Source organism: Phodopus roborovskii, unplaced genomic scaffold (assembly GCF_943737965.1).
Source record: "Phodopus roborovskii unplaced genomic scaffold, PHOROB, whole genome shotgun sequence".
In the NCBI taxonomy this organism is placed as follows: Eukaryota; Metazoa; Chordata; class Mammalia; order Rodentia; family Cricetidae; genus Phodopus; species Phodopus roborovskii.
The window spans coordinates 1975062-2002712 of NW_026125538.1; the positions used below are offsets into that span (position 1 = coordinate 1975062).

At 41.0% G+C, this 27651-nt stretch overlaps 2 protein-coding genes across 2 annotated transcripts; one reads left to right on the forward strand and one right to left on the reverse strand.

Moving 5' to 3' along the window:
• The first annotated feature begins 15 nt into the window (after positions 1–15).
• Tox4 (TOX high mobility group box family member 4) lies at positions 16–17660 on the forward strand. The gene is made up of 9 exons (XM_051176830.1): positions 16–161; positions 331–399; positions 7469–7711; positions 9028–9288; positions 9583–9813; positions 11712–11792; positions 12618–13361; positions 13739–13902; positions 14420–17660. The coding sequence occupies exons 1-9, from the start codon at positions 156–158 to the stop codon at positions 14478–14480; spliced, it is 1860 nt and encodes a 619-aa protein (XP_051032787.1). The 5' UTR covers positions 16–155; the 3' UTR covers positions 14481–17660.
• On the reverse strand, positions 16183–27104 carry Mettl3 (methyltransferase 3, N6-adenosine-methyltransferase complex catalytic subunit). Its single transcript, XM_051176831.1, has 11 exons — positions 26850–27104; positions 21342–21559; positions 20859–21263; positions 19807–19982; positions 19041–19257; positions 18644–18831; positions 18142–18180; positions 17856–17964; positions 17704–17769; positions 17252–17364; positions 16183–16415 (listed from the first exon to the last, which is right to left on the reverse strand). Exons 1-11 carry the CDS (start codon positions 26947–26949, stop codon positions 16304–16306), a joined length of 1743 nt encoding a protein of 580 aa, XP_051032788.1. The 5' UTR covers positions 26950–27104; the 3' UTR covers positions 16183–16303.
• Between the last annotated feature and the right edge of the window lie 547 nt (positions 27105–27651).

Sequence of the window (27651 nt, forward strand, 5' to 3'; positions counted from 1 at the left end):
AGCCTTCGGGCAGCTCGGAACGCGACTGGTTCGGCCAGGACTCCCTCCAATCAGCAGAGAGCGACGCTCCTCTTTGAGGAAGTGACGCATTCGGAACCCAGTGGGGCCGGTGGGAGCGATGCGGACGCTGAGACGCTGGTAGTGGTGCCGTGAAGATGGAGGTAGGCGCAGAGTCTGGAGGGTTGACGAGCAGCGCGGCCGACTAGATGGAAGCAGAAGCAGGAAGCCGGGCAGCGGGGAGCGAGGGCCGCTCGGGGGTGCTGGGAGGTCCGGGGTCCCCGCGCGCCCCTGCTTCGCTCACTTATCCCCGTGGCTGTTTTTGGTTTACAGTTTCCCGGAGGAAATGACAATTACCTGACGATCACTGGGCCCTCTCATCCCTTCCTGTCAGGGGCCGAGGTGAGCAAAAGCTGCCGACGCTCGGGCGCGGAAGGGCCTGGGCAGCGGTTGGGGCCGGACGGTGGGGGAGAGCGCGGGGGCGGCCGGGAGCTGGAGAGGACAGTGGCCGAGGCTTCCAGAGCCTCCGAGGACTGTCGGGGGTGGGGTGGGGAGACGGATGGCAAGCGGCTGTCATCAGAAAACCAATTGGAGACTGCCTACTTAAGGAAGGAGTCCGGTTCTGAATCCGGAGATGGAGTGGAATTGTCTGCTTTGGTTCGGATGAAGTAGTTGCAACCATTTTGGGAGATAGCAAGGGAGAAAATTTTTTTCAGTAAAGAAAACCTGATAGGAAAATAGTTCATCTAGCAAGAGTTAACCTCGGGAAGGTTCTTGAACTCTGAAGTGGTCATTTTCACCAACGTGGTTTCTGCTCGCTTTACCAACGAAGGAAAGAAATAGCCGCCAGAGAACATAAAAGGAATAGAGTATACCTGTTTGCCAGTGAATATAAACTTTGAGCAGATTGATTCACTTTGGGATCACAGTTGTCAAATAACTACAATAATAGGATTTGTTTTGTTTTGCCTCTTTTGTTTTTCCAACCGTGGTTTCTCTGTATAACTTTGGAGCTCGTGCTCTATAGACCAGGCTGGCCTCGAATCACAGATATCTGCTTGTTTTGCTGTTTAAAGATGGTGTGAAGTAGAAATAATGGTTGTTGGAGACTGTAAGGTAGCGGTTCTCAACCACTGTGTCACAACCCCATTGGAGTCGAGCGACCCTTTCACAAGGGTCACATACTAGAATTTACGTTGTGATTCATAGCAGTGGCAAAATTACAGTTAATGAGGTAGCATCAACATAATTTTAGAGTTGGGGGTCACCTCAACATGAGGAGCTGTATTAAAGGGTTGAAGCATTAGGAAGGTTGAAAACAACTGCTCTAAGATATTCCAGGAAACTGGGTTGGCATATTTTCCTACTATAATGGAAACCCTTATTTTGGCAAAGTAAAAAGTGCAGTGTATGAAAATCCCCCCCATTGTTTTTTTTTTTTTTTTTTTTTTTTTTTTTTTTTTGAGAAATTGAACGTTGGACTTCTTTTGAGGATTATATTCCCCAAAGCAATGTGAATATTTTGCATTTCTTTTTTGCACCAAAAGTTGTTGATTACTGTTTTGTTGAGACATAGATTGATGGTGAGTAATAGTTGCTAGTTTATTTATTTTTCTTTCTTTTTTTTTTAAAGACAGTTGCACCATGTAGCTCTGGCTGTCCTGGAACTCACTATATAGGTCAGGCTGGCCTTAAAGTTGGAGATCTGCCTCCCAAGTGCTGGGATTAAAGGCATTTGCCGTCACCGCCAGGTTGCTAATTTATTTTTTAATTTACAGTTATGGAATAGTCTAAGCAGGGGAAAGTGTGACTCAGATGAGTGGCAGAATTGGAAAGAAACTCAGTCTTACACTTGTTCCTTCCAAGTGAGGTCTCCATGGTTTAATGTCATTGCCATAAATCTCACCTTGTCTTTATTCTTAGGAAAAGGCATTTTAAAAGCAAATACAAGCTGGCAGTGGTACACCCTTTTAATCCCAGCATTTGGGAGGCAGAGGCAGGTGTATCTCTTTTGAGTTTGAGGCCAGCCTGGTCTACATAGTGATTTTCCAGGACTGCTGGAGCTACATAGACCCTGTCTCAAAACAAAACAAAACACATTTTCATATTCATCCCACCAGTCCCTTTTATGAAATTGAATAGTCAAAAGTAGTTACATGAGAGATGGCACCTTTTACATGTACCAGGGAACTAGGAGTAGGTAGTAGAGCTCTTACCTGCTATGTTCCAGACCCTTGATCTCCAGCACTGACAGCGAAAAGAAGGAAATTTCCAGGCTTGCATCTGCTCTTCATTTTTAGTGAGAGGAGGGGACACACAGCTACTTTCTTTAGCTTCCTTTAGGTCTAGGTTCTGTTATCGTTTACTTACAACTTTTGTTTTGGGTTTCCTTTTTCTTTTTCTATTTTTTGAGACAAGATTTCTCTGTGTGGCCTTGGCTATGGTGGAACTCACTCTGTAGACCAGGCTGGCCTCGAGCTGTTAGATTTGACCACCTCTGCCCTGAAAGTGCTGGGATTAAAGGTGTAGACCAACACTGCCTGGCTTGTTTATTTACAACTTTTATACCTTATTATTTCTACCCCTCTTGTTGGTGAATTTTTAACTTGTATGGCTTTTGTGTTTTGCTTTGGGGGTGCGGTTCCACTGTGCAGTCTTGGTTGGAGGGCATACTTGCTATGTGACCTCTGCTTTTTATCTGCCTCTGCTTCCTGAATGCTGGAATTAAAAGTGTGTGTACACCAACCACCATGCCTGGGTTTTAATCTTTATATTAATGGGTGAATGAGTTTTGTTGTCTTCAGTCTTATTTCGAGCCGTGTGTATAACTTAAAAGAGGGAGATGGTTACTTTTTTTTAAGCAATCCTTTTTTGAAGAACAGTAGTTTTTCAGAGTTATCTTTTTCCTTTTTTCTTTTTCTTTTTCCAAAAAGAACAATAGCTGCTCATATAGCATACCAACCATAAAATAACTGAAAAATTCAATTGTGTTCAAATTAGGAACTCTTTATATCAAAAGACATCATTATAGGGGCTGGAGAGATGGATAAGTGGTTAAAACACTGACTGCTGTTACAGAGTTCCTGGATTCAGTTCCTAGCACCCACATGACAGGACAAAGGCGCCTGGAACTAGTTCTTCTTCTGGCCTCTGTAGGCACTACACACACACAACACAGGCATACATGCAGGCAAAACATACAGTTATGTAAGTAAAAATAAGTATTGCTTTTTTTTTTTTTAATGACATAAAGGCTGAAGAGATTGCTTAGAAATTAAATCATATCTTCTTGCAGAGGACCCAGGTTTAATTTCCAGCACACACGTGATGGATCACAACCATCTATAACTTCAGTTCTAGGGGATCTGATTCCCTTTTCTAGCCTCTGTGATCACTAGACACGCATGTGGTGCTGATATATACTCATACATATAACATAAATCTTAACAGGTGTTATGGCAAAAGCCTTTATTCTAGCCCTTTCAAGGCAGAGACAGGCAGATCTCTGTGAGTTCAAGGCCAGCCTGATCTACAAAGTGAGTTCCAAGACAGCCAGGACTGTTACACAGAGAAACTCTTGTCTTAGAACCCTCTCCCCAAAAATTTGTATTTACAAATACATTGTAATTACATGTGCAGAATTTCACATATGAGATTCTGAAAAAAATTTAAAGACATTATTAACAAATAGGAGCTCCAGAAGAGAAGGTATTTATAATATATACGTGTAACTCATATTTAGAATATATAAAGCAGTAGTACAGTTTGAAAATGAACAGAAGTTTTAAACAGTCAATTCACAAAGAGTCCATCTAAATTGCCACTAGGTATATGAACAATTTCTTTTTAAAAGAATGAGTGTCAGAGAGGAAGGAGTAGTATTAATTACTGCACTGCTTCAGATAGGAAGCTTATGTGATGTGACGATTAGTCTTCTGTTTCTCCGTTGAGTTGGCAGGTACATAGCGTGCTTTGTATTTGACTACCACCTTTAATCTCAGCATTCAGGAGGCAGAGGGGACAGTTTTGTGCCCTCCAGGCCAGCTAATACTACATAATGAGATCATGTCTGAATTTTCTTTTCTGTTTCATTGTTTGGGTTTATGAGATAGGGTCTCATAAAGCCAAGGCTGGCCTCCAATTCCCCATGTAGCTGAAGATGATGCTGACTTTCCTAATCCTTCTGTCTCTACCAGTTCAGTGGGTCTTAACCTGTGGGTCTGGACCCCTTTGGGGGTTGACCAGCCCTTTTACAGTTCATAATAGTAGCAAAATTACAGTTACAAAATGGCAGTGAAAATGGTTTTATAAGCCAAGCATTGGTGGTGCACGCCTTTCATTCCAGCACTCGGGAGGCAGAGGCAGGTTAGAGGCCAGCCTGGTTTACAGAGCAAGTTCCAGGACAGGCTACAAAGCTACAGAGAAACCCTGTCTCAAAAAAGAGAGAGAGAGAGAGAGAGAGAGAGAGAGAGAGAGAGAGAGAGAGAGAGAGAGAGAAAATAACTATTTGGTTGGGGTCACCAAAACATGAGGATTGCAGCATTAGTAAGGTTGAGAACCACTGTAAGTGCTGGGATTGTAAGTGCACTGTCACGCCCATTGTATTCTGTTTTTTTTTTTCTCTTCCTTCCTTCCTTCCCTCCCTCCCTTCCTCCCTTCCTCCCTTCCTTCCTTCCTCCCTTCCTCCCGTCCTTTTTTTATGTGCATTAATGCTTTGCCTGCATGTATGTCTGTGAGGGTCTCCTGGAACTGGAGTTACAGGCAGCTGTGAGCTGCCATGTTTGAACTGGGAATTGAACCTGGGTTCTCTGGAAGAGCAGTCAGTGCTCTCAACTGCTGAGACATCTTCAGCCCTGTATTCTATTTCTTTATATACATATAAAAATATATATTTTTGAGACAGGGTTTCTCTGTGTAGTTCTGGCTGTCCTGGAACTCACTCTATAGTCCAGGCTGGCTTCAAACTCAGAGATCCACCTGCCTCTGCCTCCTGAGTGCTGGGATCAAAGGTGTATGCTTCCACTGCCCAGCTTTAAAAATAATTTTAAGGATCTATAATAATTACATTATAGGATAAATTAGGTGTTAAAGTCAGTTTCTTTAAAATGAATATACAAGAAATTTTTTTTAATTAAAAATTTTATATGTATGGCTGTTGTGCCTGCATGTATATTTGTGCACAACACACTTGGTGCCCTTGGAAGTCAGAAGAGGGTATGAGATCGCTTGGAACTGGAGTTAAAGTTATAAGCCACTATGTAGGTGCTGGAAGAGCAGCCAGTGTTCTTAACCACTGAACCATCACTCTATCTCCAGTAAACTTTTTTTTTTTAAATAATGGATGGTTGATATATGGGGTCAGTTTAGTGTTTTGCTTAGTATTTGTTAGGCTCTGGGTTCAAGCAGATGAAAGATGATAGAAAACAGAGAGAAGATGAAAAGAGGCGAGAAATAGTTTCTCAAAATCATTTGATGTATGTGTGCATGCAGAGGACAGAAGGTGTTTGAGCCCTGGAGTTAAAGGTGGTTGTGAGCCACCAAAGTCGGTGGTGAGAACTGAGCCCCAGTCCTCTGCAGTCATCTCTCCTGTCCCTCCTTCACTCAGTATCTAAGCATCCTTTATTTTTATGTTAATTGTATTACATTTTATTTGCTATGTGGGTTCTCTCTCTCTTACTGTCACACGCACATGCACTTGCAGGCATATGCACACACATGCAAGCATGCATGATTGCCCAAAAGGGTTAGTGGTAAGAAGTAGGTTCTCTTCCTCTGCCACTGGGGCCCAGAGATTGAACTCAAGTTGTTAAGCTTGCTATCATGCACTTTATTTGCCCATGAGCCATCTTACTAGGTCCTGGGCATCCTTCTTATAAACATAACTCCCAAAGTGATCTTTCCTCCACAAAAAGCCCAGAGCTTGGCAATAGTTTAGACTGAGTACATTTCCTTTGCTCTGGAGTGCTAGGATGAAAAGTACTTGTGGCCACATGCAGCTTATTTTTGTTTTCTTAAGATAGGGTCTTTCATTGGATTTAGGGCCTGGCACTAACTATATAGCCCAGCCTGGCCTGATAGTTATGGTAATCTCGTGGCTCAGTCTTTTGCATGCTGAAATTACAGGTGTTTATCACTTTGCAGACTTACAATTTCTGTTGTTATAGATAAGGAAAACCTGCTCAAGGTTATGAGCAGAGATGAGCCACAGGTCTTTCTATAAAGCCTCTCACTTATTACTTATAATACTTTGTTGCTATATGCTTCTGTTTTAGTTTTTTAGTGGCACAAGGAAAGTGTCAAATACATCTTAAGTTAGACACTGCTGTTCTGTGAATATTGGCCCCATTCCCAATAGGAGTGAAGCTGGGTGTGGTGGTACACACTTTTAATTCCAGCAGTCAGGAGACTTGCCAGGTCTTGAAAGGAAGGAAGGAACGAAAGAAAGAAAAAGGGGGAGAAAAAATACAATAAACCAGAAGACTGATTATCGTTAGTCAGACTACAGAGAGGACAATTGAGCCAGGTGCACTAATCTTTTTCTTCTTTTGTTTACTTTTTATTTTTAGGCAAGTTGTTGCTATGTAAGCTAGGCTGGCTTCAAATTCACTTTGTAGCTTGATATTATTGGACTCCCAAATCCTTTAAATCCTATACAGATGATAATCTTGTCAACACTGAAATTTATAAAACAATGTTTTGTTTTTGTTTTTAGAGACAAGGTTTCTCTGTAGCCCTAGCTGTCCTGGAACTCTGTTTGTAGACCAGGCTAGCCTTGAATTTACAGAGAACCCCATGTTTCTGCCTCCTGAGTGCTGGGATTAAAGCCGTGTACCACCATACCCACTTAAGATGTCTTAAGTGTTTTTTTTTTTTTCCCTTTTTTGAGACAGGATTTCTCTGTGTAGCTTTGGAGCCTGTCCTGAAACTCACTCTGTAAACCGTGCTGGTCTTGAACTAAGAGATCTGCCTGCCTCTGCCTCTCAAGTATCAGGATTAAAGCTGTATGCCACCATCACCACCATCCAGCTAAGTACAAATGTTTTAGAGGTAGGTAAGTTTTCTATGACAGTATTGTATAGGATTTAATCCAGAGGAACCTAAAACAATAAAGTGTGATTGGCTGATCAGCTATTAATTTCTGTGGTCTGAAAAATTAAAGTATAACATTGTAAGATAACTGGTGTCTAATAGTATCTGTCAAGTGGGATGTTAAGCACCATAGGCTGTTTCCTTACTTGTATTGAAAGACTAGTATTCCTTAGAAATAATTTAAGACAAAGGTAGTAAAGATTAGAAAGATTAGAAAGGCTAAAAAGATGTTTGTTTATAAATTGTGTTCTGTGGAGTCAGTTACAAAGTGGAACAGAGCCAAACAGAAGCACACTGATTCTCGATTGTGCTCAGCTGTGGCCTGTCTTAGGGACATGCAGTTTCTCCTCTTCCTACTAATTCTTCCCTTTTTTTCACACAGACATTCCATACACCAAGCTTGGGCGATGAGGAATTTGAAATCCCACCTATCTCTTTGGATTCTGATCCCTCCCTGGCTGTCTCAGATGTGGTTGGACACTTTGATGACCTGGCAGACCCCTCTTCTTCACAGGATGGCAGCTTTGCAGCTCAATATGGAGTTCAGACATTGGACATGCCTGTGGGCATGACTCACGGCTTGATGGAGCAGGGTGGGGGGCTCCTGAGTGGGGGCTTGACTATGGTAAGGAAAGACACATCGGCAGGCTCACCCAAACTCAATAGGAATGGGTTTAGAAGGACAAAAGTTAATCTCTATTCCCTGCTAAACTTGGGTAGTACTAGTTTCTTATTCTTATAGAAGCTCAACAACAAAGACTTCATTTTACCTAAATAAATGAGATTTTCTTGAAAAATAATTTTAAGTTGTAAAATATTCAGTGTTAACTTGAATATTTTGAAATGAAAATGATTCAAAGTTTTTTAAAAAGTTTTTTTTGTTTTTTCAAGATGGGGTGGTTTCTCTGTGTAGCTCTCTGTAGACCAGGCTGTCCTCGAACTCAGAGATCCACCTGCCTCTGCCTCCTAATTGCTGGCATTAAAGGCATGCGCCACACTACTGCCCAGGGTTTTGTTTTTTTGTAATAGCCTTCACATTCTGGAATTCAAATGTGTAAGTGGCACATTGAATGATTTATTTTAAAAAATGGGCTGAACCAAATAGAGCCCTAATTACAGACTCGGTTTTTGTAAGTGTTCAGCATTTCCATCTCATGTGTTGGTGGCAGGCGTCTGTCTCCACTGCAGCTTCTCTGCTTTCATTGCCATGCATTACAACTTTAAACCCTATTCTAGAAGGGTTTGGTTTGTATGTTGTCACTACCCACAGATTATACTAAATGGATTATTTGTCTCTTTCTGTTTGTTTTTGAGACAGGGTCTCACTATGAACTTAGAACTCAGATATGTCGATTGGGCTAACCTCAGCTTACAGAGAATTTAGAGAATTTTATCCCCTTCCTCTTTTCTCCTGAGTGTTGAAATTAAAGCCAAGTGCCACTGTGCTTGACCTCCTAACATGGTTTCTTTTATAGACAAAGTATCTGATGTTCTATAGGATTTAAATGATGATGGTCTACATAAGCCAGGGATTTATAAGGAGGGGGAGATGGTATTTTATTATTTATTTATTTATATATATATTTTTAGATTTATTCATTGTGTGTACAGTATTCTGCCTGCATGTATGACTGCATGCCAGCAGAGGGCACCAGATCTCATTACAGATGGTTGTGAGCCATATTGTTGGGAATTGAACTCAGGGCCTCTGGAAGAACAGTCAGTACTCTTAACCACTGAACCATCTCTCCAGCCTGGAGATGGTATTTTAATGTTTAGTATTAGTCAAAGCTAAAATACTGTTAATTAAGTTTCCATTATGGGTATTTAGTAGGAAATGGTTGTCTGGTCATTTATCAAAACCTAAATTTTTTTTTATAATTTGAAAAGCAAAACATAGAAACATGAGAATGATAATCTTAAAATTTCTGCTTCTCTCAGGACCTGGACCATTCTATAGGAACTCAGTATAGTGCCAACCCACCTGTTACAATTGATGTACCAATGACAGACATGACATCTGGCTTAATGGGACATAGCCAGTTGACCACTATTGATCAGTCAGAACTAAGTTCTCAACTTGGTTTGAGCTTAGGAGGTAGCACCATCTTGCCACCTGCCCAGTCACCCGAGGATCGTCTTTCGACTACTCCTTCACCTACCAATTCACTTCATGAGGATGGTGTTGATGACTTCCGAAGGGTGAGACATTCCATGTCAAAATTAATTCTTCTGTTTTTCTAGGGTAAAATGCTTATCATCTTTACTTGGTTCTGGGTGTGGGTTCCTACCTCTTGATTTTGTTTATAATGCTCTTCTCAATGTTCTTAGTGATGCTCACATATGGCTTTCATATGTTGCTTCTGATTTTTAGCTTAAATGCTATGGTTGTGGCTACTTTCCCTCCTTATGTGTAGAGCTGTCTCTCCAGCCTAGTTTTATTCCTATCAAAACCCTTTTCTTATTTCTCTCCATTTTTTTTTTTTTGTCTAACAGCAACTTCCCAGCCAGAAGACAGTGGTAGTGGAAACAGGGAAAAAGCAAAAGGCTCCCAAGAAAAGAAAAAAGAAAGACCCTAATGAACCTCAGAAGCCAGTCTCTGCATATGCATTATTCTTTCGTGATACTCAGGCTGCCATCAAGGGACAGAACCCTAATGCTACCTTTGGTGAGGTTTCGAAGATTGTGGCTTCCATGTGGGACAGTCTTGGAGAAGAGCAAAAACAGGTGAATAGTGGGTAGTAGAAATTGTAAGGTTTTAACTGGACAGAATCTTAGTGTTATATTGTTGTGAAGAGACATCATGACCACAGAACTCTTTTATAAAGGGAAGCATTTAATTGGAGCTTGCTTACAGTTCAGAGGTTTAGTCCTTATCATCATGGTGGGGAGCATGGCAGCAAACAGGTAGACAGGTTGCTAGAGATGTAGCTGAGAGTTCTATATCCAGATCTGCAGGCAGCAGGAAGAGGGCAACACTGGATCTGGCTTGGACTTTTGAAACCTCAAAGCCAGCCTCCGGTGACACACTCCTTCCCACAAGGAAGGAGTACCACTCCTAATGTCTAAGCATTCAAATACATAAACTTATGGGGGCCATTCTTATTCATACCACTACGGGTTTTTACCTGTCAGCTCTTTGTTAATGGCAGCCAAACATCCTTTATCTTAGAAATTACAGAAAAAAATCATTTTAATATAGTTATTTTTGTGGCATTGGGTAGCAAACCCAAGGCTTTATGCCTAAGCTCTCCTACTTATCCCTGTATGCTCTCTACTGAGCTAAATCTCTAGCCCAGAAAATCCATTAACAAACCATGTGGGAATGCAAGATGGGTCATTGTGCTTGAGCCCCATTTTCCTCATGGCGGTTGGGAAAAACTTAACTTCTACAAGCTGTTCTCTAATCTCTACATGCATTTTCAGAAACATACATGTGTACACACAAAATAAATAATTGATAAAAATTTATTATAAAAAACACTATCTTTCCTGAACTGTAAAATAACCATTATTCTCTTCTCTTTACTAAAGATGGACTATGCCAGGTGTAGTGGCTCATGCCTTTAATCCAAGCACTGGGGAGGTAGAGGCAGCCTGGTCAACAAAGTAGTTCCAGGACGGCCAGGGCTGTTACACAGAGAAACCCTGTCTCAAAAAACAAAACAAAACACTAAAGATGGGACTCAGGTTCACTGCCCAGTTAAGGTCATACGCCTTCTAAATGAAGTTTCAGCTAGTTTCATTAACAGTCTCCTCATGAAATGTAAAGTTAAACTATAGTTAATCTCCCTAAATTTAAACTGAATTTTAAAAAAAATCAACTGTAATAGTGGTATGCACATCTAGCACTTGGGAGGTGTGTATTGCACGGAGTGTGGTTGGAGGGATATGAGTCACCATAGCAGGCAAATTGAAGATAGCTGAAATTTTCGTTACCCCACAGAAGCTTGTGTCTTCTCTTGAAAGCAGATCCTCAATATCAAAAAACAAAAGGCTGAATTTATTATTATAATGTATTTTAGTTATCTGTTGCTGCTTTAATTCTCATCCTCATCCTTTTGGGTTAGTTTGGTGTTTCTGCTGTTCTTGCCTGGATTTCTTACTGTTGTAACAAAATGAGAGGATATAGTGGCTGTAGCTGGCTGTTACCACCATGTTAGTTGGCATGTTGTTGCTTCTTCAGGTAGCTTTCATGTTTTAGATCTAATGATCTAAAAAGTCACGGAGAGAGATAGCCCAGATTCAATAGAAGAGGACATATCCTTCAGCTTTTGGTGGGAGAAGGGTACATAAGAGGTAAGGACTCTTTGACAGTTTAGCACATTCCTAGGGAACAAGTTTCTCAGTTGGGTAATGTTGGGCTATGTAGACTACTTACTCATCTTACAATTTGGAGTTGATTTTATTTTTGAAATAGCAATGAACATAGATTGCTGTTCACTTTAGAAGTATAGGTAGACTAGTAAGACAGTAGAGTGAATTTTACATAAAGGTTGCCATTGCTTGCTCAAATGTTTCACTAAAGGAGTGGTCCATGGTTGGACTGAGTTCCTGATGAACAATAATAGACTGTCAGATTCTCCTGGGAATATGGTTATTTGAAACAGTGTCTTTCTCGTTAGGTATATAAGCGGAAAACTGAAGCTGCCAAGAAAGAGTATCTCAAAGCACTAGCTGCTTATAAAGACAACCAGGAGTGTCAGGTCAGGTGACAATGGATGTCTTAAACAAATTCTTTGTTTTTTTGTTTTGTGTGTGTGTGTTCATTCTTTTTTCATATATTTTTTTTTTAATTTAAATTTGAAACAAGCTTGTTTTACGTGCCAATCCCAGTTCCAGAACCCTCCTGTCCTCCCCTGTCCCCCACCACCAATCCTTAGAACAGGGCCTAGGCCCTTCTCCATGTGTCTAGGCTGAGAAAGTATCCCTCTATGTGAAATGGGCTGCCAAAGTCCATTCATATACTAGGGATAAATACTGATCCACTACCAGAGGCCCCATAGACTGTTCAGTCCTCCTAAGTAACACCCATGTTCAGGGGGTCTGGGTTGGTCCTGTACTAAATTTATTTAAATATTATTATAGGTAAATCTTTCTCACTCTCTCTCACACAAACACATACACACATACTCACACAGAAAGGCACATGTTAAGAACACTGGCTATACTTCCCAGCACTCACATGGTGGCTTAGGACCATCTGTAACTCCAATTCCTGAAGATCCAATGTCATCTTCTGACCCCAAAACATGCATATGGTGCACATATGTGCAGATAAACACATATACACATAGAAAAATTTTAAAAACCCTGTGGAACCTATTATTACATAGTGTTAAAATTGATTTGAGCTTCCCCAGTATCATAAGCCTTGTAAATAGTCTTTGAGTTTATCCATTATTTCCAGTGCTTATTTAAGAAAGTCTTTATTTTTTCCTTTATTTATCTTTTCTTGAAATGTAATAAGAATGAATGTGTGCTGCAGTGAAGAGTAAATTACTTGTTGCCTTTCTGTTTTGGTCTTTTAGGCTACTGTGGAAACAGTGGAATTAGATCCCGTCCCACAGTCACAGACTCCTTCACCACCTCCTGTAACTACTGCTGACCCAGCATCTCCAGCACCAGTTTCAACGGAGTCACCTGCTTTGTCCCCTTGCATTGTAGTTAATTCCACACTTTCATCTTATGTGGCAAACCAGGCATCCTCAGGGGCTGGAGGTCAGCCCAACATTACCAAATTGATTATCACCAAACAAATGTTGCCCTCTTCTATTACCATGTCTCAAGGAGGAATGGTTACTGTTATCCCAGCTACAGTGGTTACCTCCCGTGGGCTTCAATTAGGCCAAACAAGTACAGCTACTATTCAGCCCAGCCAACAGGCCCAGATTGTCACTCGGTCAGTGTTGCAGGCAGCTGCAGCTGCTGCTGCTTCTATGCAACTGCCTCCACCCCGACTACAGCCTCCTCCATTGCAACAGATGCCTCAGCCCCCAACTCAACAGCAAGTCACTATTCTGCAGCAACCTCCTCCACTTCAGGCCATGCAACAGCCTCCACCTCAGAAAGTTAGAATAAATTTACAACAGCAGCCACCACCTCTGCAGAGCAAGGTTGTGCCTCCACCCACTCTGAAAATGCAGACTGCCCTAATTCCTCCAGTTGTGGAAAGCAGCCCTGAGCAACCTCTTAACTGCAGCCCTGAGGCCCATACAGCAGAGGCAACCTCTCCTGAGACAATCTGTGAAATGATCACAGATGTAGTTCCTGAGGTAAGCCTGTATTGTTTTCTGAAGGGGGAAAAAAAATCCACTTGTGCCAGTTGTATTTTGTTTGTTTGAGATAGACTCTCATGTAGGCCAAGATACATAGACTCACAATGCAGCCAAAGAGAGCCCTGAATCTGATTCTCTTACCTGAGTGTGCCAGTTTTAATTTATAACAGATTATTTTAAAATAAAATTCTTAGAATCTACATGTTATCCTGCTTAGCAGAACTCTAAAGCTTAGTTATAAAGACCAAGGACTTACCTTTTTCTGAAACTCCTTATGTGAGGGGGTATGAGACCTGTTTCTCTACTGGTATGTGAGATGGTTTTGGCTAGGTAGGTAACACTCTAATCCATCCTTGCTTGCTCCATGTTCTAAGGTGGAGTCTCCTTCTCAGATGGATGTTGAATTGGTGAGCGGATCCCCTGTGACACTGTCACCTCAGCCTCGATGTGTGAGGTCTGGTTGTGAGAACCCTCCTGTTATCAGTAAGGATTGGGACAACGAATACTGCAGCAATGAGTGTGTGGTGAAACATTGCAGGTGAGTAAAACAGTTCTTATAATTAAAGTAGTAGTTAAGCTGTCTGTTGGGGAGCACCTTGAGTATGTAATCAGTATTACCTTAGGTAGAGCAGCTTGATATATATAGATATAGATATAGGTGGATATTTGATTAGAGGTGCTACTAGAAAAAAGCTTGGTTCAATCTCTTAGGGATGGGATATAGTTCAATTGAAGATAGCCTGCCTGGGCCAAACAAATTGGTAAGGGATAGGTAAGGGGAAAATAGCAGAGTAAATGCTAAATGTGGGGAGATTAGTCTTACTACTTAGCTACAGTAGTAATTCATTCCAGGGAATTCCCTATATCCATGAAACAAATGGATGATGGATTAGCATTGTCACTACTTCTAACTTTTAGATTCTTTGTTCCTGTGTTTACTAAAATGATGTTATATTTTAGAGATGGGGGAATTGTTTGGGTATGTTTTTTCATTGATAGTTAAGGAATATATCTAGGCTGTAATAAGTTTTTGTTATTATCTTTCCTTCTCTTAGGGATGTATTCTTGGCCTGGGTGGCCTCTAGAAATCCAAACTCTGTGGTGTTTGTGAAGTAGCCTTTCTGTTTCTCCAAGCTTTGAAGATTCATCTACCAGACAAAAGTCCAAGATCCTGTTTTTGAGACACAAGCTGGGCTTCTTCTGGTAGTGCCTGACCTTTACACCCATATTCCTTCATGTCACCATCTTTTCTTTCTTCAGCAGAGGCCAGACTATGTAGCAGAGCCAGTGAATTTACTATAATTTGGAATTGTTTTTCACTTTGGACTATAAGCAAATTTACCAGGTTATATAGCACAGGGAAGGGAGAAGGGAATATGGAAGCAAACCATAGGGGGTTATTAGAAGAAATGTGTGGGTAAAATTGTCTCAATTTTAGGACTTGCTTAAAATGTTATTGGGAAAGTGCTTAGCTCTGTCCCTAGGAGGAAATAGCACTGGGTCAAGAGGCTTAGGGTTACAGCTCAGTGGTAAGTGCATTGAATTTAATCCCAAATTAAAGAGGAATGAAAGTACTACTTAAAATACTCCCTTTAAAGAGGGAGCTACTATTATTAATCTACACAGTGCTTTAAGAACAAAGGTTTGCTGGGCTGGGGGTATGGCCTAGCACTAACAAAACTGAGTTCAGCCCCCAGGCAGAAAGATCAGGAGTTCAAGGTTATCTTTGGCCACAAGTGAGTTTGAGGCCAGTCTAGGCTACATGAGGCAAAAGTGGAAGAAAGGCTTTGTAGACGTAGTGGCCCATGCCTTTAATCCCAGTATTTTGGAGGTGGACATAGGATTTCTATGAGTTAAAAGTCAATCTGAATTTACATAATAGACTGCATTCAAAAAAACAGAGGCTGAGGTTGGGTATGGTTACACTCTCCTTTAATCTCAGCACTTGGGAGGTAGAGGAGTTTGAAGCTAGCCAGGATTACATACATAGTGAGATCCTGTCTTAAGGTTTCCCCCCCCTCCCCATCACACACACCCATCACCACCACCACCACCACCTACCTATACACACCTACACACCTGTCTCCACACATTAGGCTGGAGGGAAAATAACACCATCCAGGACTATTGTTTTTGGGGTTTTTTTTTTTGTTTGTTTGTTGTTTCTGAAGACAGGGTTCCTCTTTGTAATAGTCCTAGTTTTCCTGTAACTCTCTCTGTAGACCAGGCTGGCCTCTGCCTCCTGAGTGCTGGCCCTAAAGGTGTGTGCCACCACCGCCCAGCTAGGCTTTTTTTTTTTGCACTAAAAGTATTCTAGTATTCTGCATTCAAAACTTTGTTTACCTGATTTGGTTACCAGTTTTGCATGTAAGAGGCAGAACTCCACCTTTAATGAGAAGTTTTACAAAGTAAAGAAGTTGTGTTTGATGAAATAGCTTTTAAATGCGCTTTCATTTACATAATGCATAAGCCAGTTCTTTCATATTGTAGGTTCTTCTTTAACTGAAGATGATCTTATTTTTCTTAAAAATAAGCTACAGAATAATAAACCAGTAGAGCCACATAGAATAAGCAAAACATATGCCTGGTAAAAACTAAGTGAAATTCAAATTAATCCTGTCCGTGGTGTGCTAATTGATAAACACTATGAACCTGTGTAGTCCTATTTATAATGATCACATGTTAATGCTATTCCATATGTCCATTTAATTTGAACATTCACAACTAATGAAGTTCTTACAATGAATCATACAGAGAGAAGAGTTCATGTGCACATGAACACATGCTAAGTGGTAAAGCCAGAGTTTCACTTCAAAAATCCCAATTAGAACACAAACTTTTATTTAAATATGGGGTGGGGGCACTGTTGTGTAAACACTCCTCTTAAAATGTGGCCTGTAGAGCCATAGCTGAGTGCTCAGCTTTATAAGGAAGTGCTTCTATAAATTCTTAGGTTTAGAGATGATACCATCTGGATACCTTTGCTTAAACCGGGCAACCACATCTGGGTCTAGTAGGTGTATCCCATCCAATTGGTTTCCAAGAGTAATCCTAAAAGGAAGGGGTCAAGAGGAGGCAAACCAAAAAAAATCCTGTAAGGCTTTAGTGTACTGCTTATACCAAGTTTTGTTTCTTTAGGTCTCTCAGGCTGTCCTGGAACTCTCTATGTAGACAGGGCTAACCTTGAACCCATTCAGATCTGCTACCTCTGCCTCCCAGGTGTTGGGGCTAAAGATGTGTTCCACTATGCCCAGCCCATGTCAGTTTTTAAAAAAAAGATCATTAAGAAGTATATGGCAGTGTGACCACTCAGGAAGTGGTACAGATGCAGATATTAAAACTGGCAGGATTTTTATTTCTTTGGTGGTGGTAGAGATACTGGGGATTGAATCTAGGGGTCTTACATTTATATACTATAACACTGAGATATATCAGCGAATAGCCCCACCCCCTTTTTTTTTACAGATCTCATCTCACTAAATTAAATTCATTATGTAGCCTAGGGAAACCTTAAGCTTATAATCCTTCTGCCTCAGACTGTCACAGGATCCAGCAGATCTATACACTTAAAGATCAGTAACTGAGGTTAGTCAGGCATATTTCATTCATAGTCATTGTCAATGAATAATCTTTGGATAACTTAAAATGCCAGCCATAGGAGTCATCATTAAAATTGGCAGATTAAACAAATGCTTAGTAGCCACTAGGGGGCAGATTTAATAAATCCCATAGATTAGTTGAGGATCCTTAAACTTTGGATTCTAGTGAATGTTAAGATTCCAGCGTTCTTTAAAAGCCCACCTATAGACTTAACTACCAGAATATTTACAAGTCACTGATTTCTGTCCTTGCCTATAAAGTTTTGCCCTGTTCTTTAGTAATGTTACCAGTTGGGTTGCACATTGTGTGGTCGTCCAAATAACTCAATCTTGCGGGTACCAGGGGACAATCTCTCAATCATGCCATATATTTCATCTGGTTTATGACTGGTGGAACGAACCTAGAAAACAAACACCAAGTTACTTAAAGTTAAGGTTGCGGGGCTAGAGAGATAGCTCAGCAGTTAAAAGCACTGGTGCTCTTCCAGAGGACCTGGGTTCAATTCTCAGCACCCTCATGGCAGAACAGAAGTATCTGTAATTCCAGTTCCATGGGATCCAACACCCTCACAAACAATTATATTCGGGTAAAACACTAACACATGAAGTGAAGATATTTTTCAAAAGTTCTTCAAGACTGCAATTCTAGCCCTGTCTGTAAATTATCCAAATGAATAAAGTTGGAGGCTATTCCTGACAGGAGTAATTGTATTGACAATGCCTGGGGGATATGTACATACCTCTGCTACAATCACATCACAATCCAGACCCTGGTTGAAGCCTTGGGGATTTCCTTTGACACCAACCTGCTCATCACAGAGAACATTGTTACTTTATGAAACCACAGCTTCTAAACAGGTCCTCTTACTCAGCCTGGACTATTGTTACTCACCAAGCAGTGTTCCTTTCCGTGGTTTAACCAGTGACCTGTTCGGCCTGTCCTAATGATGCGCTGCAGTTGATTAGTCTTCACCCAGATGATCTCATCCACTCGTTCATAGCTATGGAGCATTAAGAGAGAACTAGAGCTGTAATTAGCTTCACAGCTGAGGCACAGTGCAAGACACAATGGCAAAGACTGATAGGAATACTGAGAGAAGGGAACATGCCTCTCTTAGAACTCAAGTTAAATCTCCCTCAGAAAACAAACAAAAAAAGCACACACAATTTCTACTTACCCCCAGAGGTTCAAACACTCTCTGCCCAATTCCATGGCCCTAGAAAGATATAAAGGTTAAACAACTTGTCTTTCTGTATTTTTCCCTTCAAAACCTCATTATTAAAAACATTTACATGGAAAACACCAGTGAGGCAACCAAATAAACCTTACATTTTTGGTTGAGAGTCTAGCCTTTAACAGCTGAGCCATCTCTCCAGCCCCCAAATAAATCTTAAGAATGAAAAGATTAAACGACATCTAATCTGAATAACTATTTTTCTAAAATCAAGAATCCCAAGTGCTGTAAAATATTAAGCCCCCTGGAAGTGTTGGAATCCTACATCATTAACATTTTAATCTCAGGCCTGAGAAAACCAGCCTCACAGGAGGGGGGTGGGGAGGCATCTTTAATCAGGAACACATATAACTGAATGCTGAAGAAAACCCAGGACTTTATTTCCCACCCAGTTTTCACTCTGTACTATATTTGCCCATACCTACATATCTGTGGATTGTATTACCTGCCTGTGACCCAGAGGAAAAGAAAGCCATCATCCTGCAGTACTGGTATATTGAGCCTGCGCATCTCATCATCTGTTAAGGTCCCATATGGTAGTTCCATGTGAATATCCCAAGGTGGGTCAGCCATCACAACTGCAAATTTGCCCAAGATACTGACGTCCAGGTAGCGGATATCACAACAGATCCACTGCATGAGGTAGTATTTGGTCATCTTTCCTTCCTTCACAAATTCGTGGTCCCAAACCCTCTAACTCAAGTGTTCCTATCCCATGCCATTCCCATCAGTGAGCCAGACTGCTAAATTATTCCTTATTTTTCTACATGTACAGATACCCCATTCAGTTTAAGTCTATAGGTTGAAATGGGTTTTCCTAGGCTGTCTAGACATGTAGGTACCTGAGGTGGAAAAAGTCGATCTGCACTGGAGTCACCCCCAACACTTTGTGTAAGAGCAAGCTCCTGGCTTGGCGTATGCTCCTTGCTGCTGGGACTCTCAGAATCCACGCAAGCATCAATTTCATAGTGAACATATTTACAGGTATCCATGTGGAAACATGTGTTAAGGAAAGAGCAATCACCTAAAGACTCATCAGTGTGCTTATTGATAATCCGTCTGGGAAAATAAAAAGGGGGATCAGAATCAAGATGGTACTTCATAAGTAGATCATACAATCAAATATGAGGTTTCTTATTCTCCCCCAATTTTCTGTATTGCTAAAGTATCAGTTCTCTGAATAAATACTTGACTTGGGTGCAGTGGCTTAGGCCTATAACCCCAGCACTGGTTAAGTAGAGGCCTAAGGTCAGAAAAGGCATCTTCATCCTGGCTAACCTGAGCTACAAAACCCTGTCACAGAAACAACAAAATACAGACTTTCTTTTCTACTACAGGAAAGAATAGTCCAGGAAAGGCCTTGGTTGTTATATCAGAATAAATACTGGCCCCAAGTCCAGGTGGTTTCTCTAGGTCTATCCTCTCTCCAGAGAACTTTAATTTTTGTTGTTGGTTATAGACACAGATGCCTGACTAGAAATCTTCCTTTTATTTACAAGTGAGCCTCTATTCCTTCTCACGCAATAGCTATCCCAAAGACAGATAATATGCTAAAAAGGAATTACTGTTTCTGGAAAACCCTCCCCACCTCATTCCCTCCCAGGAGACCTGAAGTGCAGCTTTCGACAAGGCCGGTCAGCATCACTGGCTTTCATGCACTCTTCCTTGGTCCCATAGTCACAAAATTCTTGCACCTGGGCCCGACCTCGAGAGCGGAACTTTTCAACAATGGATTGTTCCTTGGCTGTTGTGGTATTTAATAGCTCTAGGATCTCCTGACTGACCTGTGACAGAAGTAGCCTTGGTCTTAAGGGTTTGTAGATAAATTATCCCTTAAAACACCTCCACAAGTCTACCTCCCAGTAGTATTTGTTAAGAAATAAATGAGCTAACAATGTAGGAAAATGGGTTCAGCCCTCATAAGCATTTAGAAATCAACTCAAATACAAAGAGCCTGGTTTCTACAACTGAGTATTGAGCTGATCTTACCTACCTAAGAGTAGAACTTCCCTTCAAGAGAATCTGTATTGATTGGGTACTCAGAAAGGCACAATGCTACTATTCTATTGTTTAGCTCAGTATATTCAATAATTCTGTAAGGGAAAACACTGGTTATCCTTATGGAAAGCCAAACATTTTAAAACTAAACTAGAAGTCATAAACAGATGAGACTTCAATGTAGTTCTAATTAGAACCATTGTATTGATAATTTCATTGATTTCCATAAATTGGTCTGAAGGAGTATCATTTAGTATTCTCCACTAGTCTTCCTATATTTATTTCTCTTTTCTCTTAATCTTCTTCTGAGGGTTCTTCCAAATAGATTCCATAATCAGGACTCCCTAACAATGGAATTATTGAAATTTTGGGCTAGACAGTTTTATTGGTATTATGCTATACACCATAGCATGTTTAGCAAATTTTTTGGCTAACACCTTCTAGATCCTATATCTACTCAGTGCCAACAGCACTGTCCCATACTGTGATAACCATGTAGTCAGACACTGCCATACATTGGGTGGAGGTAAAGGTAGAAGAAAACCATCTCCAGTTGAGAACCACTGCTCTGTCTTAATTCTAAGAACTACTCCTTGTCAAAAAGGTAACAAATCAAAACTTTAGTTCTGAGCATAATGTGAGCATTTCCATATGAGCCCTACCTTCTTGCTCTGTTGTTCTTTAGTAGACTGTTGGTTCAAAAGACTTTCTATCTCCAGATCAACATCTGAGGCAGCATGTTTCCTTGATTTCTTAGCTGGCTCCTTAGCTGGTTCTGATGTTGAAGAGGTCAAACCAGATGCTAAAGAACTGGCAAAGGCAGCCACTGTGGTTAAGTCCTGTTCTGCACGCCGTTTCTGTCCTGTGATAGTCCCTGCTACTTCTCCAAGGCCTTTCTTGTCTGCCACAGCACCCATCATGGCAGAGAGCTTGGAGTGGTCAGCATAAGTTACAAGCGTGGGGTGTGCATCATCTTGTAAGAGACCTCGTTTCACCTCAATCAATTCCTGAGCTGCAAATTTCTGTAGAAGGCTTTCTACCCCATCTTGAGTGGCAGGTGCATCTGGCTAGAGAAAGGAGAACATTAGACCCTACCATGAACAACAGCAAATATATAATAAATTCCAACTTTATCAGGTTATTACCGTAGAGATGGCAAGACGGATGGATACAGCATCAGTGGGCAATGTTAAGGCCAGATCTGAGAGGTGGTGTAGCAACTTCTTCTCTAACTCTGGGTCTGTAGCTAATTCAGGAACTATAGAAGTTGTGCTGGGCTTAGGGCCAGTAGAGGTAGGTGCAGTAGGCACTGGGCTATCACTACGGAAGGTTGGGGACAGTGCTGCTTCTGGATTCCTTAAATCTAAAAGAAAAATAAAGTGAGAGGGTCAATACCGTTAATCTTTACATTCCTCAAGGTCAAATTCTTCAACATATCTACCACACACCTTTCATTTCAAGCAAGTTCTCTGACCAGCATTAGGCACTAGATCACTTTTCAGTCACACATAGTCTTTTGCTGCTTTGTCAAAATAATCCTGGATTTTACTGAGAACGGCATCTTTTCTCCACTGGGGTAAAAGTTTTTTCCTCACTCCTTCAGAGAAGTAAAGCAGCATGGTACATTTACAGGGCTCTGCCACCCTTTTCTTCTTTTAATGATACAACCAATCCACACTTTAAAATTAAGAATGAATATTTTTAATAATCAAAACTGGGATCAGGTATTTTCCAGGGATACATTTTGAATTTATTTATTTGAAACATGGTTTCTCTGTGTAGCCCTGGCTGTCCTGGAACTCACTCTGTAGACCAGGCTGGCCTCAAACTCAGAAATCCACTTGCCTCTGCTTCCTAACTAGGATTACAGGCGTGCGCCGCCGCCACCACCACCTGGCAGATTTTGAATTTTTAATGAGTCAAGGCCATTGGCTATCCAGAATAATGTTTCACACTTAAAAATATTGGGCCCTTGGAGTACTTGGACAAAGGCCTGGTCAGCAAATAAAGGTCCTAGCATATTTCTACTGTTAGTTCTTACTCTACCAACTGTACACATGAAAACTTGCATGAGTTAGAATAACTGGCATTAGCAAAGTAATAATTACTGTGTAGCATACTTAAAAGAGAAAGGCTTGTATTTTAGTAGGATTACACTGGTAGTTACCAAACTCTTAGAATGCAGAGATCCCACAAATCTAATAAATGTGAACCAAAACAGTCATAATACTAGGAGCAAATCCTGAGTTTTCTTATTCAAATTACAAATCTGAAGTACCAACTATTACCTTTTTTTTTTTTTTTTTTAAGATTTATTATGTAGTGTTCTGTTTGCGTGAAAAAGGCACCAAATCTCATTATAGATGGTTGAGAGCCACCATGTTCGTTGCTGGGAATTGGACTTGTCCGCTGGAAGAGCAGCCATCTCTCCACCCCCCCCCCAAGTTATTTCCAATAAGCAAATATGCACAATGATAAAAGCTACTGGAACAAGGAAACACAAACTATTTTTAAATAGGAATTCATACTATATCAATAACTTTAAGTGTTAAACATTTTTCTGACTCATGAAGTATGCCAAAGGGGGTATTGTAGAAAATGTGGAAGCCAGGCAAGTAACCCTAGCTTCTCTGGAGGCTGAGAGAGGAGGGTTCCAAGTTCACAGAATGTTTGAGCTACAGAGTAGTTCATGGCCTAAGCCTAGGTAGTTTAGCAAATCTGTCTCAAAATACAAATTTTAAAAGGCAGCTGGACATAGTGGCACATTGCTTTTAATCCCAGTACTCAGGCAGAGGCAGGCAGATCTCTGAGTTTGACATAACAAGTTCCAGGCCAGCCAGAGTTATATGATGAGATCTTGTCTCAAACAAAAAACAAAAACATGTAAATAATAGTAAGGGATAACATATAGCTCAGTAGTAGAGTGCTCAGCACGTGAAAACTTATACAAGTCCCAGTAACAACCTCTCCCACTAAAAAAAAAAAAAAAAAAAAGGATGTTTGATAGAGACTATTTAAAAAATGGTACGTTTTGTGTGTGTGTGTGTATATATAGCCTCTGGCTGCCCTGAAACTTACTATGTAAACCAGGCTGCCCTTGTACTCATGAAATCCTCCTGCCTCTGCCTCCCAAGTGCTAATATTAAAGGCATGTACCACCTCACCTGGTAAGTTTTAAATCAAAGTATATCACTACTTTATCATGTAGATGTCTGATTCCTCATAGGATCTTACTATATAGCCCAAACTGTCCTGAACCTACTATGTAGCTGAGAATGACCTCAAATTCTGCTGTCTTAGCCTCCCAATTGCTGAGATTACAGGCATGAGCCATCACTGCTGGACTTGTTTGTTCTGAGACCAGGTCTAACTACTTAGCCTAGGCTAACCTAGGATTTTCCATCCTCCTGCCAAGGTTATAGGTATGTGATGATGCCATGACTAGCTTGGTAAGTATATTTTAAAAACAATTTTTTTTTTTTTTTTTTTTGAGACAGGGTTTCCCTGTGTAACAGCCCTGGTTGAAGTGTTTTTAAGTTAAGTCATATATTAGCCATTTCCCCATTTATACAACTATGTACCCAGGGCTGTATTATAGAGGATCTGAGTTTGGTTCCCAGAATCCACATAGTGCTCTCTCTAGCATTGAAGGGCACCGGCACACACATAGTACACATAATTAACACTCACACACATAAAATACATTAAAAAAACAAAAGCAACTATATGCTAAGCACTGTGTAATTTAATGCTGTTTCCATGAGTATTTATTTGTTAATTAAAGGCCTAAGGTCTCTCGAGGCAATTATTATACCTTGATTTTTTTTTTAAGTTTTTTGTCTACCTCAATTTAATGAAACTATTTTGAGAAAGCTGTCCATGTTCAGAACAAATTTAAGTAAATAAATGTTAAATTATTTATCATTTTCCATGGATTTCAAACTTCTAATTAAAGCTTCAGAAACATTTTTTTTTTAATGTACTCTAATCCAAATTCTGTGGGGAAACATTCTACTTTTCAAACCAAAAATATTGTTAAAGCTGGTATTTTACTTAAATATGCAATGATATCTGATACCACATTTGTTTTGCTTTTGTTTTTTAAGGACAGGGTTTCTCTGAGGAACCCTGAATGTCTTGAACTTCACTGAGTAGATCAGGCTGGCCTGGAACTCAAAAAGATCCCCCTGCCTTTGCCTCTGGAGTGTTGGGATTAAAGGTGTGTGCTACCACCCTCTAGCAATACTACGTTTAAAAAACATTTTGTTACTAGGTTTACTTCAAACTTTGAGTCTACTAACTCAAAGCAAGCAATCTGACAGTTGTGCTTAATACATTTTTGTGATTAAAATTTTACTGTTCTTAATGTGTTTTGTTTTAGACAAGGTCTTACTATGTAGCTCTTACTGTTCTATAACTCAATGGCCTCAAATTTGGAGATACTCCTGCTTCTGTCTCCAGAGTTCTGGTATGAAAGGCATGGTCTGCCACACCTACATTTTTGATTATGAGACAAGGTCTTTTTCTACCCAAGATAGCTATGTCCCTGAACTGAAGATCTCTTTTGTTTTTCACGTTCAAGATTACAGGTGTATGCTACCATATGCAATTAGATTTATATTTTTCAACATTATTTACATAAGTTAGGATTTTTCAGAAGCACCCATATATATTGTGAACATGAATATTTTACTGTTTTTGCATTTGTGATTGTGTTACAAATGGCAGCCTCTATTATTCACTTCCTTGTCTCTGCTGTTAACAGTGTTTGGGATTACAAGACCATGCTGGGGGTTAGAACTCTGGTCCTCCTGCTTGCGAAGCAAGTGCTCTTAACTGCTGAGCCGTCTCCCTACGACCCCTAAATGACTGCTTTCCAAAGGTAATAAGACATTTAAGTCTGCCGGGCAGTGGTGGTACACTCTAATCCTAGCACTCGAGAGACAGATCTCTGAGTTTGAGGCCAGCCTGGTCTACAGAGAGAGCTTCAGGTCAGCCAGGGCTACACAGAGAAACCCTGTCTCGAAAAAGACTCCAGCAACTGGAGTCTTTGGTAAACTGATTAAAAGCCCATTTAATCACTGCCTGTGACAGACATGTAATTATATGTTCTACATAAAATTGATACACAGAAAGACCAGGAGTTGGGGAAATGGCTCAGCAGTTGACAACACTGACGACACGTGGAGAGGACCTGGTTCAGTTCCTACATTTCCAGCACCCACATGGTGTTCACAACCTTGTGAAATTCAGGTGCAGGGGAATGCAGGGGTAGAGGGAATCCTTTCTGGCCTCCATGGGCACCAGCTGTATGGTGCACAGACATCACAGACATACATGTAGGCAAAATACACATACACCATACACATACACAGACGCGAAAAATAAGAAAACCAAACTGACCGGGCAAAGAAAATAGTTTGTATGGGGAGGAAAAAAGAAAATTTCCATATCTTAGTTTCTAATTATTCCCTGATCCTATGTTTTGCACTTTGTTTACCATACTGCCCTATTTTTAATATTATGTAACCTGACAAATTTTGTATTGGCTAATGAAATTTAAAAATCAAATCAATTCAAGCGGCAACTCCTATGTAGGATGGCTCCACTGAAGTCATCGTTGTATTCACTGTGGGCCCATTCTCTTAGAATCTTACATATACGCTCCTGTATGCTTACATGTATGCTCTGACTTTACTAGGGGTTGTTTGCTATTGTCTATGTAGTCCTGGCTGTCCCAGTTTGAGCCTGACCTCAAACTCTATAGATACTCTTCTTTCTCTACCTCTCCAGAATGGGGGTTAAGGTGTGTACCACCATGCAGGCTTTCTCTGGTCATTCCTTTTAAGTTCCTAGATTTTAAGCTCCTTTAAGGTAAGAACGGTGTCTTATTTTTGTCACGACTCCTGAATAGTGTAGTTATGCAATATATGCTTACTAATTAGGGTAGGGATCTTGTCTGAGCATCCAGATGCATAAAATAAGCACATGAACTTAATTTCATCAAGATCTGCTGATAGGAGTTGAGAACACTGATAAGCACTGTCACAAGGTAGCCATACATGTATGGATTCAGTATTCTTGCACAGATCTGCAACTACTACTGATTTACCTTAAATAATTGACTTTGTGGTGGGGAAGGATGTTAGAGTAGGATTCAAAATCCTTTAAAGTTCCTTCAAATGTTCCGAATTTGTCATACAAGTGAGAGTGGGAAAATGTTTGAAGACCAAAACCAAGTATTTTCGGACTTTTGCTACGTTTGTAAACACTTTCCCCCTATTCAGCACCACTTAGTGAGGTCCTTGTGGCTGCTAAATTGGGCACTGAGGACATACAGGTGCAATCCTTGCTCCCTGCCCACAGTATTAAAGAAATGGCCGTGACAAAGCAATCGCTACAACTAAGGCAGAACAACAAAAAGGGCCTTGTTGCCTCTGAGAACAGGGTACTGAGAGGCTTCGCAGAGGAGGCGGCACTCAAGCTTCCTGCAGGTGGGCACAGGCTTCGGCTACTCCGGGGAAAGACGGGCTACCAACAATCGACGCGCCCAATAAATGGTCAGTCCGGAAAGGGCGCCAGAGCCCGAGCTGCCTTTCTCTCCTGGGGTCGCTGGCTCCTCCACCGCCCGCCCCAACCAACCCGCACCTCACCCAAATGCCCCGAGTCCTGCTTCCGCCTCCGCTGCAGTCGCTCGCGAAGCGAGTCCAGCTGTTTCTTATGGGCCTGGATGGAGCTCCACGTGTCCGACATCCTAGTTCCCGGCACCGGCTCCGCTCGAATCAAGCGAGGGGAACTAGCACCTCCCAAGCCTAGAACGACGATACATCCAATTCTCACGCGGACGCCTGCAGGCCAGCCGGATAAAGAGGCAAAATGAAAAGCCACTTCCGGTTTCGCGAGCGCAAGCTTTAGGTGTTGGCGAAACAGCGGATGTAATCCTTACGGCACCTCTCTCTCGTGCTTCCGGGAGCAGTGACGCCGCGTTTGCCATATTGGTAGCTGGCAGAGCGGCGGTGTTGATTCTTTTGAGTCCTCCTTACTGAGCACACATTACAATAGCGGGAGTAAAACACGAGTGGGTGGATGACGTGTCGATGTTACGGGTGAGATATGGGCGGGATAGTGGTGCACAGATGTTTGTCTATAGTTAATTGTACACCCAGGTCCTTGCACATGCAATCAATCAGCATACCACAGACTTCCTTTTTTTTTTTTTTTTTTTAAATAAGACAGGATTTTTCTTTACTGTTCTGGAACTGGCTTTATAAACCATGCTGGTCTCGAACTCACAGAGATCGAGCAAAAACTCAAATCAGCCTTAGTTTATGGTACAAATTGGGTGTTGATTTTTTTGTTGTTGTTGTTTGTTTTATTCATATGAGTACTTTGCCTGCATGTATGTATGTGCACCAGATGCACACCTGGTACCTGAGGTGAGACTCCATCTGAGTA

Coding starts and splice junctions, on each gene's coding strand:
- Tox4 (XM_051176830.1), top strand. Junction 9,814..11,711: donor TTGGAGAAGAGCAAAAACAG/GTGAATAGTGGG, acceptor CTTTCTCGTTAG/GTATATAAGCGGAAAACTGA. Junction 13,903..14,419: donor TGTGTGGTGAAACATTGCAG/GTGAGTAAAACA, acceptor TCCTTCTCTTAG/GGATGTATTCTTGGCCTGGG.
- Mettl3 (XM_051176831.1), bottom strand. CDS start 26,949: ATGTCGGACACGTGGAGCTCCATCCAGGCCCATAAGAAACAGCTGGAC. Junction 18,832..19,040: donor ATCGACTTTTTCCACCTCAG/GTACCTACATGT, acceptor TACCTCATGCAG/TGGATCTGTTGTGATATCCG. Junction 17,965..18,141: donor GAGTGTTTGAACCTCTGGGG/GTAAGTAGAAAT, acceptor AATGCTCCATAG/CTATGAACGAGTGGATGAGA.